The 15,188-nt window shown below is 44.5% G+C and overlaps 1 protein-coding gene across 5 annotated transcripts in view; it reads right to left on the reverse strand.

Annotated features, from left to right (window-relative positions):
- Positions 1-15,188, reverse strand: part of KLHL12 (kelch like family member 12) — a 28,594-nt gene that overhangs the window by 1,514 nt on the left and 11,892 nt on the right. For 3 of the 5 annotated variants that reach the window (XM_033415953.2, XM_012538918.3, XM_033415950.2), the window contains exons 5-11: positions 12,385-12,534; positions 10,084-10,198; positions 2,884-2,990; positions 1,894-2,089; positions 1,301-1,459; positions 891-989; positions 6-192 (exon numbers count right to left, since the gene is read on the reverse strand). In XM_033415953.2, coding sequence (XP_033271844.1) covers positions 6-192; positions 891-989; positions 1,301-1,459; positions 1,894-2,089; positions 2,884-2,990; positions 10,084-10,198; positions 12,385-12,534 — 1,013 coding nt within the window. The other 2 variants (XM_033415952.2, XM_049706962.1) reach the window with 2 other exon arrangements.

Consider the following 15,188-nt stretch of genomic DNA (forward strand, 5'->3'; position numbering starts at 1 on the left):
CTCACCCTGCAATTGCATAAAGTCTCCCCCGAAGCACCGTGGCCCCGACGTAGCATCGCGGGGTGGTCATGCTAGTGACCGTTGTCCAGGAATCGGTGCGAATGTTGTACGCTTCGACAGAAGAAAGGTGGGCTGTACCATCGAATCCCCCAACCACATAAATATGGTCATTCAGCAGGGCTACTCCCGCACCTGGGGAAGAAAAGGTACAGCAAATGAATACTGCTAAGCTCAGGATCTGAATTCTAGAAACAAAACACTGTCACTGACGGCTAGCTGAATTCCAGAATGGCCGAGGGATGGGGACGGGGCCAGACAGGCCTGGAAGAATCTAGTCCTGCACAGGTTACCTGCCTGTAAACCCTCTTGAACTGGCTGTCATCTTCACCTTCGTTAATTCACAGCCCAACCCTTATCAGCAGAAAAGAAGGAAGTGGAAAAAAGAAGGCAATAAAGGGAGGAAAGGAGTTGTGACTGGCTCTGGAGCACATCTTGCCCAGAGGAAGGGTGCTCTCCTTACCTTACCCCAGCCTGGGGGCTCAGGAAGCCCCTTCGCTGCACACGCACATTCCCTCAGGCAGTGTGCACCACATACACAGAGCTGGACTGGCTGCTAGGATGCAGGGAGGGGCCCAGATGCAAAAAACGAGTAAGACAGGAAGCCTTCGCCCTCAAACTGTACCCTAGTCAAAGTTTAGGCTGCCTTTAGTCTCACTGTATTTAGAGACAACAGGCTGGAGGAGAATGGACCTGACTCATGTTCCCCTCTGTCTCCAGTGAAGACGGGGCTGCAGCCCTGGTCCGATGCCTGGCCTGTGGCTGCACCCTCACTGCACATACAAGGTTTGGACAGCTCCGTCTGTTGCCCCCCAAGATCTGACTGGTCTTACCAGAGCGCTTGGTGGCCATCGGTGTGACATTAGTCCAGTGTCCTGTATGGGGATCATATTTCTCAACTGAATTTAAGATATTCAAGCCATCATATCCTCCTGAAAGACAAAGCAGACCCCACTCCAGAAAGAATGGTAAGTCCTGATGCCCATTCCCATTCTGCCTTTCTCGAGTGTTTCAACTAAGTCTTTTAGTTCCAGTTCTCCCTCAAGGGTTCCAATAATCCAAAAAGAAATCTGGCAGTACCCTGTTTTCTGCTTCCATGAAAAGGAGAATCCCAGTTAATGAAAAATATACTGTGGCAGACCAGGGTTTTAGTGGAAGGAAGTCTACGAACTTCATTCTGGTAAAAAGGATCCCACCCCGAGGCTGCCGCCCATCAGTTCTCCCCGCGTCCCAGCCCGCACACCTAGGCAGTAGATGACCCCGCTGGCCACCACGAGGCCTGCGCCTTCCCGGGCCGTCTGCATGTCTCCCAGCATGCTCCACTGGTCGATGTTTGGGTCATACCGCTCCATACTGGTGTGACGCCTGCTTCCGTCAAAGCCCCCAGAGACATAGATCATATCTGCTCAGAATGAACAAGTCACAGCTATTAGAGAACGAGAGCCTTCTAGTAACTCTTTTCTCTACAAATCTCCCACAACTCTTTCCAATGTTTGGGGGCAAAAACAAGTGTTTTTTTAAGGGATAAGTCAATTAAGTCCTTTTTAAAGAGGACAGCACAATCGAGACATGTAAAAAGAATGGGGTAAGATGGAATCTTCAGAAACATTCCAAGACTAGATGGGAATTTGCAAAAATACAACTAGTGCCAATTCCCCACTCAGCACACTGGAACTTGATTTACCAACTCTGTTGTCAGCGTTGAAACACCCATGGGTATTTCTGAAAGCAGAAAGGCGTATCTGATCTTACCAGTAGCCTCCACATTTCATAGAGAGGTATGAACCCCGATCCAGCCACCCCAAAATGCAAACACTGCCCTGTGCACCAGCCTACCTCCTAAGGTGGTGGCTCCGGCCAGGCCTCGTCGGACATTCATAGGGGCCACAGAATACCAGACCCCATCTTCGTCTGCTGTGTAGTCTAGACACTCCACTGAGCTGAGGCGGGAACGGCCATCATAGCCGCCAATCACGTAGATCCGGTCGTGGAGGGACACTGAGGCTACGTAGCGTCTCTTCCGAGTGATGCTCTAGGATTCAGGAGGGAAGAGGTGCCTCTGTCATTTCAGTCATGCCAGTCTTAGGCCTCACCTTTTGCTGTCCTTCCTGTTTTTATCTGCGCACCTCTGCTTCTTCACCTGTCACTGTGAAGCCTTCTGAGCAGAGGTTCATCTGCTGTCTGGATGAAAACCTCTTGCTTGTTGTGATGCTCTTACAGATTAAAGCCTTCTGTACATTTGCCTCCTTCCAAGGCTTCCAAAGGACCTAATGTCCTTCTGTTATCCAGTATCCGATTCCTCTCTATTCCATAAGGCACTGGGCTAAAGACCGGTATCCTTCCATAAAGTAGAAAGCTATTACCACAGTGCTATCTAAGGGCCAGGACCTGAAGACCCGAAAAGTTACGAGAAATGATCAAAAGATTTCCAAGTTTTCTCAGAATTACTATTGTTCATTCAGCACTGAAACAGAGACACACCAAAGGAGAGAGATACAAACTTCCAAGTTCCACTGGATGCCAGTTCAGCTTAGCACAGTTTAACACAGTGTTCAGGTTAACAGGGCACGAGGGTAGCACCCTGCGAGTTGCACAGGCAGCTTGGGAAGGCGTGGGAATGGTGGCGGCCAGCTGAGTGTAACTTGGCACAGGGTCATTAATATTTCTTATGTCTAATTAGTCAATAACTAACTACTGAAACTAACTGCTGTAAGGAACACGATGCTGTTACCAGGCTTTTCTACTCTAAGGGCTGGATTCGTTATGATCTGGAGCCAGGGACTGCATTGAAGCTCTTTCCCCAGGCTTGGTTCCACCACTACTTACTGGCAAAAAGCTCCACTCCTGAGTCTTGGGGTCATACTTCTCTACCACGTCGATGGGAGACTGCTGGCTTCCGAAGCCCCCGACCACCAGCAGCACTTCGTTGGCTCCTGAGGACAAGGGAGAAGGAGAGAGGTCACTTCCCCATCGCTGCTGGGTAACTCCACACAGGGAAGGAGAAGGGGAAACAGGGCTAGGATACCTTGTTCTCTGCAGCCCAGAGAAGCCATCTGAAATAGGAGATTCATCATAAGGCTGCCTAATAGGAAATTATTTCTTCCTGAGAACCTGAATCTCTGAAATTTAAATTTCTGGACAACATTAAAACTCCGGAAGGCAAGCGTGAACACACCCTGCACCATTTCAACCCATCTAGACAACTCTGGCTGATTTCACAACAGGCTCCAAGTGCAGGCTGGAGGCTGGAGGAGCTCTCTCTGCCCTTCTCACCCCGTAAAACTCAACAGGGGAGTTTTTTTGCCATGGCAAAGAATGCTCTCCTAACCTTGTCCCCAAAAAGTTGAGAGTTGTGGCTTAGGAACCAAATGATAGATTAAAAAAATCTTTTCCATGACTTTTATTTTTCCAAATTAGCCAACTATACGACCACATTCCCTGCTAATTCGTCAAAACTGCCAGGTAATCATAAGACTAGGCTTTTAAAGGGAGTCTTGTTCTCTACTATTTTCCCAAACAAGGCATTTTGATAGCTTTTGTATCGTCCCCTTTCCCCTAAGGACTTATTTGGATAATCTTATTCTGATAATATTTCTTTTGAGGAAATCCCCCGTGTATTGTGCTACTGGAGAGAACACTTATCTGGAGCATTTAGGGAAATTCAGTCCCCAGGAGGGCATTTTGTTGACCTGGACTTGAAAGAGCAAATGCAGTACCTTTAAACTGACAAGGAATACAGACAAGCCCCTAATGAAGTCACGGCTGTGACAGTCATCCACAGCGGCTATGACCGTCAGGGGAAAGCTCACATACCGCTTCAGAACACTCAGCAGGAAGCACGCCACCATCACTTATGAAGTATTCTCGCAGAAAAATTGAGGCTGAATCTTGAATCTTATCAAGCGTCTAGTCTAACCACCAGTTTACAGGAAATATAGGGGACAGAAGAATGTGTTAAATGAGACTACTTGGATGCAGTCAACAAAATCTAGACTGTGGGAAATTCTACAGGTTTCTTTAACAGATAAATTGCAAAGGGAAACCAAAGCAGGAGGGAAAAAACTATGGATTAAAAGAGACTAAAGAGGACTTCCCTGGTGGCGCAGCGGTTAAGAATCTGCCTACCAATGCAGGGGACACGGGTTCAAACCCTGGTCCAGGAAGATCCCACATGCCACAGAGCAACTAAGCCCGTGCGCCACAACTACTGAGCCTGCGCTCTAGAGCCTGCGAGCCACAACTACTGAGCCCACGTGCCACAACTACTGAAGCCTGTGCGCCTAGAGCACGGGCTCCGCAACAAGAGAAGCCATCGCAATGAGAAGCCCACGCACCGCAACGAGAAGCCCACGCACCACAACGAAGACTAGCCCCAGCTCGCTGCAACCAGAGAAAGCTCACGCGCAGCAACGAAGACCCAACGCAGCCAAAAATAAATAAATAAAGCCCAACAAAAAATATGTGGAAAAAAATAGTTTCAAAATAAAATAAAAGAGACAAAAGAGTGCTATGAACTCAGTGCAACGTGTGGGCCTTGTCTGGATCCTGATTGGAGCAACTGAAGTATAAAAAACAAAGAAAAATCAATTACGGGAAAACTGAGGAAGTGTGTATGTGTACTTGATATCTGATGAAGATAAATACTTGGCTGTGTGTTTCTTATCTTTTAGAGATACACACAAAAGCATAATATATATGGATGGAAGTTTATCCTGTCTGGGATTTGCTTCAAAATACATAGGCTATGAGTTGATAATTGTTGAAACTGGACAATAGGTATGGGGGAAATCCTTATATTATTCTGTTTTTATACATGTTTGAAATTTTTCTTAAACCCACACATAAAGCACGGACTTTAACCTCCCCCTCTGAGAGGGCACCTGTCTGTGAACTTGCCAAATAAAGTATGTGGCCCCTTCTCCAACGTGAGCAGCCATCTTCTTTTAGAAAACAAAGCATTTGAACAAAGGGCCCTTTTGTATGATGCAGATTTTATTTCTGAAATCCCTCCAAGCTGGGGCAGGCCAGGGCCTGCGTTGGCAGCACTTCCCCGCCATCTGCCCCTTTCTCCCCCTCTGACTTGAGCAGAGGAGGTGAGACAGTGATGAGTCCCGAAAGCACCCACAACAACCGAGGGGATTTTCTATGCTTCGCACATTAAAAAAAATACCATTGATTTTCAGCTTTAATTTCAAACTCTGGAGGACCAATAGTGCTCCCGTGGCTCCAGGCTTCTCAGTAAACGTCCTGGTAACCTGCATCCACAGAGGAACGTGGGCAGGGTGTCAGCGTAAGTCGCTCAGCGACTTATGGCTCTGAACCCTGGGGCTCCTAGACCACTAGAAGCTGGGGTGTCCAAACCTCTCTGCAAGGAAGGCCTATTTTCATTACTTTCCCTGAAAGATCCTGTGTTTTGAAAGACTGCCTGCCACGTGAGTTTAACTTCCCCACTGCGGCCGGAGTTCATGTCAGTGCCGACAGAGCTTTTGATAAGGACAAGAGGGCCAGTGTTTTAACACTGAAAACGTGTCATTTTAGTCAGTTCTGATGTCTGTTTAGCCTGTGTAGCTTTTTCTAGCACAAAAATGATTTTCTTTTAAAAAGTTTAAAAAATAACTCAAGGGCTAGTATGACTGTCATCCTCACTCACATGTTACCCACCCTTTGGTTCAAAAGATTTAAGAATATTATGTCTTGTGATTATAAAACATATAATATATAAAATACATTTTCACTGTTAAAAAGCTTAAAAAGAAAGTGTTATGAAAAAATTTAGCTATAATTCCACAATACAAAGACACAGCAAAACATAAGATTATTTCCTTCCAGCTTTGTTTCTAAATATTTATAAAACATAAATGGGACCATACTGTAGTGCGTCCTGTTTTTATTTCATTTTCTCAAAATATTAACAAAATCCTTTAATATATGATTTTAATATTCTTAGGTATTTCAGGAGTTCATGATTTGGGGTTATAAATAATCACATATAATCCTATGATAAACATCCTTGAATATGAAACTTTTCCCAGTCATTTTCTTAACACAGTAATGGGAGGGCTGCCTAGTGAAGAACATGAACCTTAAAGAAGTCTTTGGATGTATATTATAAGATACTGAGGTTGAAACAAATTCCATACCCACCAACACTCTAAAGGCGCCAATCCATTCTACTCTCTGTAGCACTGGTATTGTCTTTTTATTCTTTGATACTTTGGTAGGCAAAAAATTGTATTTATTGTTTTAACTCTTGCCTTAGCACTGCTAAGACTTTATAACTACTTCGGCTGAATCTCGCCCCTTTTATTTAGCAGAACTCCGCTTCTATGAGCCGCACACTCAAGTCTCTAGTGTTTCTTTCTTGTGTGCATTTTTATGAGCTGTTTGCATGCAAATGACTTTAACCTTTTGCTGTGGCTGCAGCAGATTTATTTTCCTGATTTGTCTTACAATGTTGTACATGATTTTTATTTAGTCAGGTACACTGGCCTTTTCTTTTGCAACTTCTTCTATTGCTTTGTGCCTAGAAAGTCTTCCTCCCTCAGAGGAACTCCTAGGGTTTCACTGTCTTTGGACCCTCAGCTCGGACCACTACTCCAGCAGACTTACTAATGTGAGAAAGAGCCAGGGGAAGGGCTGACCAGAAGGAAGCCTGTTTTTTCTCTGCCAAGGAATGGGGCACTTGCCAAGTTAGATTTTTATCTTTATGATGAGGAAAATGTGTCTAAAACACCTGGTAAGAGCAGTGTGAAAAGGCACATTACTCACACCGAGGCCTCCCGACAGTGCCAGTCACTGTTTTTTATTGGGGTGGGGGAGGGGAACGTGTGTGCGCTGGGGTGTTTTGTTGGAGGAAAGTGCAGACAGGCTGCAGGACTGCTAAGAACAGGTTCAGGGACCGACATTTCCACGTGCTCAGAAAAGAAGCCAGTGACAAAGTAGGAACTACAATTTCTATTACATCTTTTATGAGAGAGTAATGGGTAAGATTAACAATTAAAACAAAATCCCCACACATTATCTGGCATGCTATTTTTCCTCAGCTGTATATTTAATTTCCTTATGCTGTACGCAAAGAGCCATCATCCTGGTAACTGACTTAGCAACCTCTACGAATAGAGACGGGCAGAGGACAGGATGGCTGGAACAATTTACTTCTCAGGTACTAACGTGGAGATGCTAAATTAAGAATCTCATAGGGAACAGTTTCATTATTTCCTTCCTAGAACTTTTGAGAAAATGACCTCGAAACTATGAGGGCGTGTAGAGTCATATTCTAATCCCTCAAGGTCAGGACAATAAGCAAGTTCTCTGAGCAAGTAGGAGCTTTCTCCTGCCTGTTCAAAGAAAAGCAGGAAATGCACTCTAAAGGACCTTCTGGGTTTGATGGTTCACACAAATTTTTATTGGACTTAGTTCGATTTAACAAGCGATTATGTACTGGTTGGGACACTTCTGGCTCTACAAGAAAGAAACACATCTTCTGTATTGGAAAGAACTCTAGTGGCTGAATTTAACTCCTTTCATATGCCGAAGAAGAAATGGTAATCCAGAGAAGCTGAAGGACTTGTCCAAGTTCAAACAGCACGTTAGCAGACTAACAGAACCGGGAGGAAAACATCAAAGTAAGCGAAATGTCTTACCTCCTAGTGCCAGATTCTTTCCTCTACATCACCGGCTCACCTGCTACTTACAGAATATATATCTGTTATCTTCTCTGTCAGCTTATGGTAATAACACGGAGGTATAGAAACAAAACACTAGTAGTTAATATTCCCCCGCAATCTCACTTTATTAAAGGTTTAGTGTTTATCCTGTATACATATCGTTTGTTTACGCTCAGGCAAACACACATATGTAGGAGGTTTTGCTTCCTTCTTTTCCCCCACTCAGCGTGCACAATTAATCTTACGTGTATCTGACTCAATGCTTTTAACAGTTTCGTGACATTCCATGGTACAGCTGTGCTATAATTCAGTCAAGCATTAATCCCCCTTTACTTGGCGTTCAGGCTGTATTCATTCTTTTCTGTACATTAGCAATTTATAGTAAACGTCCTTATGCATATGTCTTTCCTCATATGTGCTTATTTCTGTACTGACACGCTGTTTCTACAGTACAGATTCCCGGAGGTGGGACACACAGGGTGTGCTCATTTTAAACTCCAGTGACTACCTTGTTCTGATCTGTGGTTCCAGACCTCCTAGTGGAGCATCTTTTAAGTGCACGGTGTTCCCTCACGCGTCCTCCTCTGTGTGCTACCTGTGCACCTCCCGTGCCGCCTTCTGTGGGGTCACTGCTCTTTTTCTTGTTGATACATATGGGTTCTTTTTACAGTAGAAATGTTAACCTTTTGTCATACATATTGAGTATATTTTCTCCCAGTCCCCGTCTTTTGACTTTACGTCTTTTGCCATCAATTTAAAAAAAACAAAAACCCCCAAAAAACTGATGCAGTCAAGTAACCTTGAAGAGTTCTAGGTTTCTCTGTTTTAGTTAAAAAACAGGAGTAGAGAGAAGGGAGGTTGCTCTCTCATGGATACAGAATCTCAGTTTTGTAAGATGAGAAGAGTTCTGGATACGGGTTGTACAACCGTGTGAATGTATTTAACACCGCTGATCTGTACACTTAAAACGGAGAAGATGGTAAATTTTATGTTATGTATATTTTACCACAGTTAAAAATAGAAAAAAAAGGCTCCCACCCAGAAGTTAATCAAATAATTTTCGTATAATTTCTTCTAATATTTTCATGATTTTTCACTTAGCCCTTCAATCTTTTAAAAAAAATTTCCTTTTGTATTTTTTCCATTTATCTTGTGTTGATTACATATCTCTGTATATAACAAGCGATACAGATCACATTTTGTCATCTCCCAGGAATTAACAGAACAGTATCCCTTTAAAAACAACAATAACAAAAAGTAGTATCTCTGGGTGGTGCAATTATGGATGACTCATTTATTTTTTGCTTCTCTGTATTTCTAAAACTTCTACAGATATGTACTACTTATGCGATTAAAAAATGAGATAAATCATCATTCTACTTAAATCTATCAATGAAAGGCTTAATTATCAATTAACACCTTAGCACACATGAGTCCACAGTCAGATAAGAGCAAAAATAGGAAGTGATAAAAACAAGATACCACCCCATATACACAGAGTAATTTATAACCTATGAAATGCTATTACATACAGTATCTAGGATCCTGGGACAGTGAAATGGAAATGACATAACATTTGAGCACAGATTACATGCCAGCTGCAATGTCAGGCATCTTACATGCGTGATGTCATTGGGCCTCCACAATAACCAGTGTGATAAGACATTAGCGTCCTCATTTCAGAGGCGGAAGCATCGGCTCAGACAAGTGGACACCCTGCCCAGGCTCACAACCAGCCAGTCACTGGCTGGGCTGGGATCTGAACCCAGGTCTGTCTGCTGACATGACAGCCTCCGTGCACAGCACTCACGTGTGCCGAGAGCCGTTCTCAGCCTTTCACTTGCTCTTCACGACAACCTTCAAGGGAGGAGCTATGATGGCCCCCATTTTACAGATGAGGCAACTGACACAGAGAGGCTGAGTTTCCTGCCGAACACCTGGCAAGTGGTAAATGGGGACCTGCACCCAACCCACAGTCTGGCTTGAGTCCAGGCCCTTGACCACTGCATGCCATTGCCTCTGACCACCCTGGACTCCTCTGCAGTTCACCACGCTGCTGCTTCCCCTTCCTCTTCACGTGGAGAAGGGCAGAGGTGGGGGAAGCAGACCACTTACTCACTACATGGCATTTGAGATATTTCTAATTCACAGGCTCCAAATATACTGAAATAACAGTGGTAACTTATGTCGCATGATACTTGACAATTTATGAAGTGCTTTCACACACTTTATCTCATGTAATCCTCCAAAGAGTTATGTGAAATAGAAGGGAAGATATCCTTGGTTTATAGGAAAGAAAGCTCCGGGTGGTAAAGGGACTTGTACAAATTGACACAATTAATACAAGATGCCAGCTTACCTAGACGCGCCCTTGTCCTGGGTCCCTGCATCTGACTGCGCAGCTCAGGCCTCAGATGAAACTTCTTTGCTTCATCAACGAGGTCCCTGCACTGTAAACTACAGCGGATGAAAGGCTGAAATACAGCAGGTAGGAGAGTGAGCTGCAGGACCACCTCTAATAAAAGCATAAATAAAAGCTGCAGGACCACCTCTAAAAAAAGCACATATAAAGAATTAAATTCTTAACACAGAAAACCAGTTTCCAAAGCCCTGTGGTTCCAGGAGGGCTGCTGGTAATAATTATGCTATGGGCTTCCGGAATGATTAAAAAAAGATTTTTTGAATAGACGTTACGTGATTCAAAGGTATGTGTGGGGTATGTGAGTGGACTGTTAAGGAAGAAATTACAAACAGGAGGCAAAGAATTTGAGATGTGACACTAAGCACAGGCATCTTTTCTAATGCAAACGACTGCAAAGCTGTGTCTATAATTAACTTCCAAAGAGACCAGGGTTGGGCCAGAAGCAGGCGCCTGTCTGGGCCTCACCTACACATTACAAATCAGCGGCCCCCAGGGTAGCGTCCAGGTAATGTGCATGGTGAAGGTCAGAAAACGCACCACCAAGATCTCAGGCTGGAGAAACACTTCTAAACAAACACGATATGATCCAAGTTGATATTATTGGGTTGACCAAAAAGTTCGTTCGGTTTTCTCCTAAGCTGGCTCTAGTAGCACTTAGCTGACTTTAACTTCATTTGAAACAATATTTTTAGATTGTATTGTGACAGCTGTCATAGCGTGCATTAAAAAACACTTATCACAATTGGTGAATTTTTCTGTAGCCATTTTAATACTGAAGATGGAAGAAAAAAAGCAACATTCTTGGCATATCATGCTTTATTATTTCAAGAAAGGTTAAAAACGCAACTGAAACGCAGAAAAAGATTTGTGTAGTGTATGGAGAAGGTGCTGTCACTAATCAAATGTGTCAAAAGTGGCTTGCGAAGTTTCGTGCTGGAGATTTCTCACTGGACAATGCTCCACAGTCTGGGAGACCAGTTGATAGTGATCAAATCGAGACATTCATTGAGAAAATCAACGTTATACCACGCGGGAGGTAGCCGACGTACTGAAAATATCCAAGTCAAGCATTGAAAATCATTTGCACCAGCCTGGTTACGTGAATTGCTTTGATGTCTGGGCTCAGTATTAAGTGGAAAAAAACCTTCCTGACCGTATTACCGCAAGCGATTCTCTACTGAAAGGTAACAAAAATGTTCCGTTTTTAAATTGTGACGGATGATGAAAAGTGGATAGTGTACAACAATGTGGAACGGAAGAGATCGTGGGGCAAGCGAAATGAAGCACCAGCCAACCACACCAAAGGCCGGTCTTCATCCAAAGAAGGTGATGTTGTGTATATGGTGGGATTGGAAGGGAGTCCTCTATGATGAGCTCCTTCCGGAAAACGAAATTAATTTCAACAAGTACTGCTCCCAATTAGACCAACTGAAAGCAGCACTCGACGAAAAGCATCCAGAATTAGTCAACAGAAAACACATAATCTTCCATCAGGATAACGCAAGACTGCATGTTTCTTTGATGACCAGGCAAAAACTGTTACAGTTTGGCTGGGAAGTTCTGATTCACCTGCCAGACATTGTACCTTCGGATCTCCACTTATTTTGGTCTTTACAAAATTCTCTTAATGGAAAAAATTCCAATTCCCTGGAATACTGTAAAATGCATCTGGAACAGTTCTTTGCTCAAAAATATAAAAAGTTTTGGGAAGATGGAATTATGAAGTTGCCTGAAAAACGGCAGAAGGTAGTGGAACAAAACGGTGAATATGTCTTTCAATAAAGTTCTTGGTGAAAATGAAAAATGTGTCTTTTATTTTTACTTAAAAACTGAAGGAACCTTTTGGCCAACCCAATAAATGCATCTAACTCCTTTCATGCTGGCCTCACCAGAAGTCAAAAATAGAGACTAGGTGAGCAAAGCATCTTTTCCAAGGCAATTTGGAAAAATTTCTGTTTAACAGAGAAGGGGACAAAATTTATCATCCGATGTTGCTTATGCAAAACACTGAGGAGCACGTAAAATGAAAAGACAACAAAGCACAAAATTAAATTAAGCCATAGACTTTCATTTCTGCCAGGAGACTGACCGGCCAAGTGACCGCCTGCAGGCTCCCCGCCCCAGGCCCCCCAGGACATGCTTCCCAGGATGCTCGTGCCTCCTCTGAGGTGACCAGTTCTGAGTTCACGACATGAAGCTACAAGAGACGCCCACCGCCCTGGGTCCTGTGTGGCTCACCTCGGCATCTATGACATCCGTGATGTACCTGGGCGTCAGCAGGGGCATACGGACGTACTGCAGCAGGTCCGGCAGAGACTCTTCCCGCCCCTCCCTGGCGTGCTTCACCCAGTTGATGACGGCCTCGAAGACCGGCTCTTCAGAATCCACCTGCGAGTGCGTGACCACATGGTGGGGCTGCTCTGTAACCTTGCTTCCCTTTCCTTCCCGCCCCATTCCCGCTACCGTTATTTCCCATCTCCCAGAAATAAGTAGGCTCTTGGGAAAACAATCATTTCAGACACAACTTGCTGATATCATGAAGAGAGTTATAGTCAGATTCGGTGGAAAAAACCTAAGAGAGAGAGTACCTAATAGACCATCAGTCACAAATCGGCTTTTAATTCAGAATTTTCCCCATTCCTGAATTTTTTTCTGGTCATTTCTGAAACTTCAGCAGGGGAAGGGGGAATCTGCTGCCCTACTTGAAACTGGCTCTTTGTTTTAAAAAGAAAATTTTATTTTTATTTTTGGCTGTGTTGGGTCTTTGTTGCTGCACGCGGGCTTTCTCTAGTTGTGGCGAGCGGGGGGCTAGGCTTCGTTGCGGTGCGTGGGCTTCTCATCGCGGTGGCTTCTCTTGTTGTGGAGCATGGGCTCTAGGCACACGGGCTTCAGTTGTTGTGGCACGCGGGCTCAGCAGTTGTGGCTCGCGGCATCTAGAGCGCAGGCTCAGTAGTGGCACACGGGCTTAGTTGCTCCGCGGCACGTGGGATCTTCCCGGACCAGGGCTCGAACCTGTGCCCCCTGCATTGGCAGGCAGATTCTTAACCACTGCGCCACCAGGGAATTCCCCGAGACCGGCTCCTAAAATAACTTATATTCATAGGTGTTGTCTAAGGACCTCCGTGCTCACTCTCGGACCCTTCAGCCAAGGCTGTGAGCAGGAACTTCCCTTACGGCATCGTAAAGAGTGCAGGGTCTGCAAAACACTGTCAATTAGTATTTGAGCAACTACTCTGTATTAGTCACCATGCTATTTGAGATGACACATATAATTAATCATTTGGGGAACTTAGGTCTAAGCTACATAGGACAGACTGGATAAGACACACCCTAGAAAACCTACATTACGTCCCTGGACAAGCACAAGGTACAGTAACACCTAGTACCTCCCCGAGACTGACACCTGAGGACTAGGCCTGTGTCCCTCCATCAGCCCCTGGAGTGTGTCTGTTCTGAGATAACTTTCAGAGTGTGACAGTGCCCAGACAAAGACATCACTCTGTGGACTTCTCTCAAGAGCTGAAAATACAGAAAATGTTTCAGAATGTTCATTCATTTGATGGATTTACCAAACACCTACTAGTGCCAGGAATTGTGGAGGGTAATTATACAATGGTGAACAAATCAGACATGAACCTTCCTCTTAAGTGGGGAGATAATTGTTAAATCAGAAAAACGAACAATCCCATTCTGTCATTATGTACCACATAGGAAAAGTACAGGGGCTATGAGACAGAATAACACGAGATTTCTTCATTTAGGCTGATGGGACAGGGAATGCCTCCCTGCAGGAGCAATAGGTTTAAACCTGATGGAAGAGTAGCAGTTAGCCTCGGGGCAGACAGAAAGCACTTGGAAAAGCCCTACAACTGCACCATCCAACACAGTAGCCATGAGCCACATGTGCTATTTACATCTACATTAATTAAAATGAAGTTAAATTAAAAATTCAGCTTCGGGAATTCCCTGGCGGTCCAGTGGTTAGGACTCTACGCTTCCATTGCAGGGAGCACAGGTTCGATCCCTGGCCGGGCAACTACGATCCCGAAAGCCGTGTGGTGTGGCTAAAAAACCCCCCAAAACCCCCAAAGTCTGTCCTTAATAGCAATGAACGTGGCAAAAAAAAAAAAAATTCAGCTTCTTAGTCACACTGGCCACATTTCAAGCTAGTGGCCAGTGAACTGGACAGCACAGACACAGGTCCTTTCCACCTTCACAGAACTTTCTATTGGACAGCTTGGGAAACGACAGAGGCTGGTGTGGCAGAATGAATGAGGGAGGGGACGAAAAAGGTCAAGCTGGAGAAGTAAACAGAGCATCAGGAGACTGGATTTCACTCTAAACCGTTAACAGGCTTCAAGTAGGCCAGTGTTGGGCCACACTGATGTCTGGTAAAGATTACTCCGAGAGCCACGGGAGGGCGGTTTAGAAGGGCTAAGAGCTGGGAGGCCAGTTAGAGGCTACTCTGGTCCATCAGGCAAAAGGTGATGATGCTTAGACTACGACAGTGATGACAGAATCCGTGTAAGCAAATTTATGGGAGGTCAAACTAACCCAGCCTACTCACGGTTTACATGCAGGTGAGGGTGCAGAAGGGTGGTCATGATTTTTTAGATAAACTTTGGTTAAAGGCAAGGATGACAGGCTAATAGTTCTGAACAGCTGCATGCTAGACTCTGACACATTCTAGGTTTAAATTAGCTATATCCATTTAAAATGGGTTTTTCAATCATGAGTAGAGATCCTTGATCTTACTGAGGACAGAATAAACTAGAATTGCAGAGAAACAGCTAAACTGGGAAGAAAAAACCCCCAATACTAATGCTTCACTATGGAGAAAATAGTCTCCATAATAAATTTTCCCAGAGACTTCGTTTATGTATCAGGCACTGACATTCTTATTTAATGCTCAGAACAGCCCTACGTAGTAAGTACGACTGTTATCTACATTTTATGGGAGAGGGATCTGAAGGTCAGCGGTTAGGGGACACGCATCACACAGCCAAGCCCAAACCCCAGCGTGACCCTGAAGCCCGTGCTGT

Source organism: Orcinus orca, chromosome 1 (assembly GCF_937001465.1).
Source record: "Orcinus orca chromosome 1, mOrcOrc1.1, whole genome shotgun sequence".
Taxonomy (NCBI): domain Eukaryota; kingdom Metazoa; phylum Chordata; class Mammalia; order Artiodactyla; family Delphinidae; genus Orcinus; species Orcinus orca.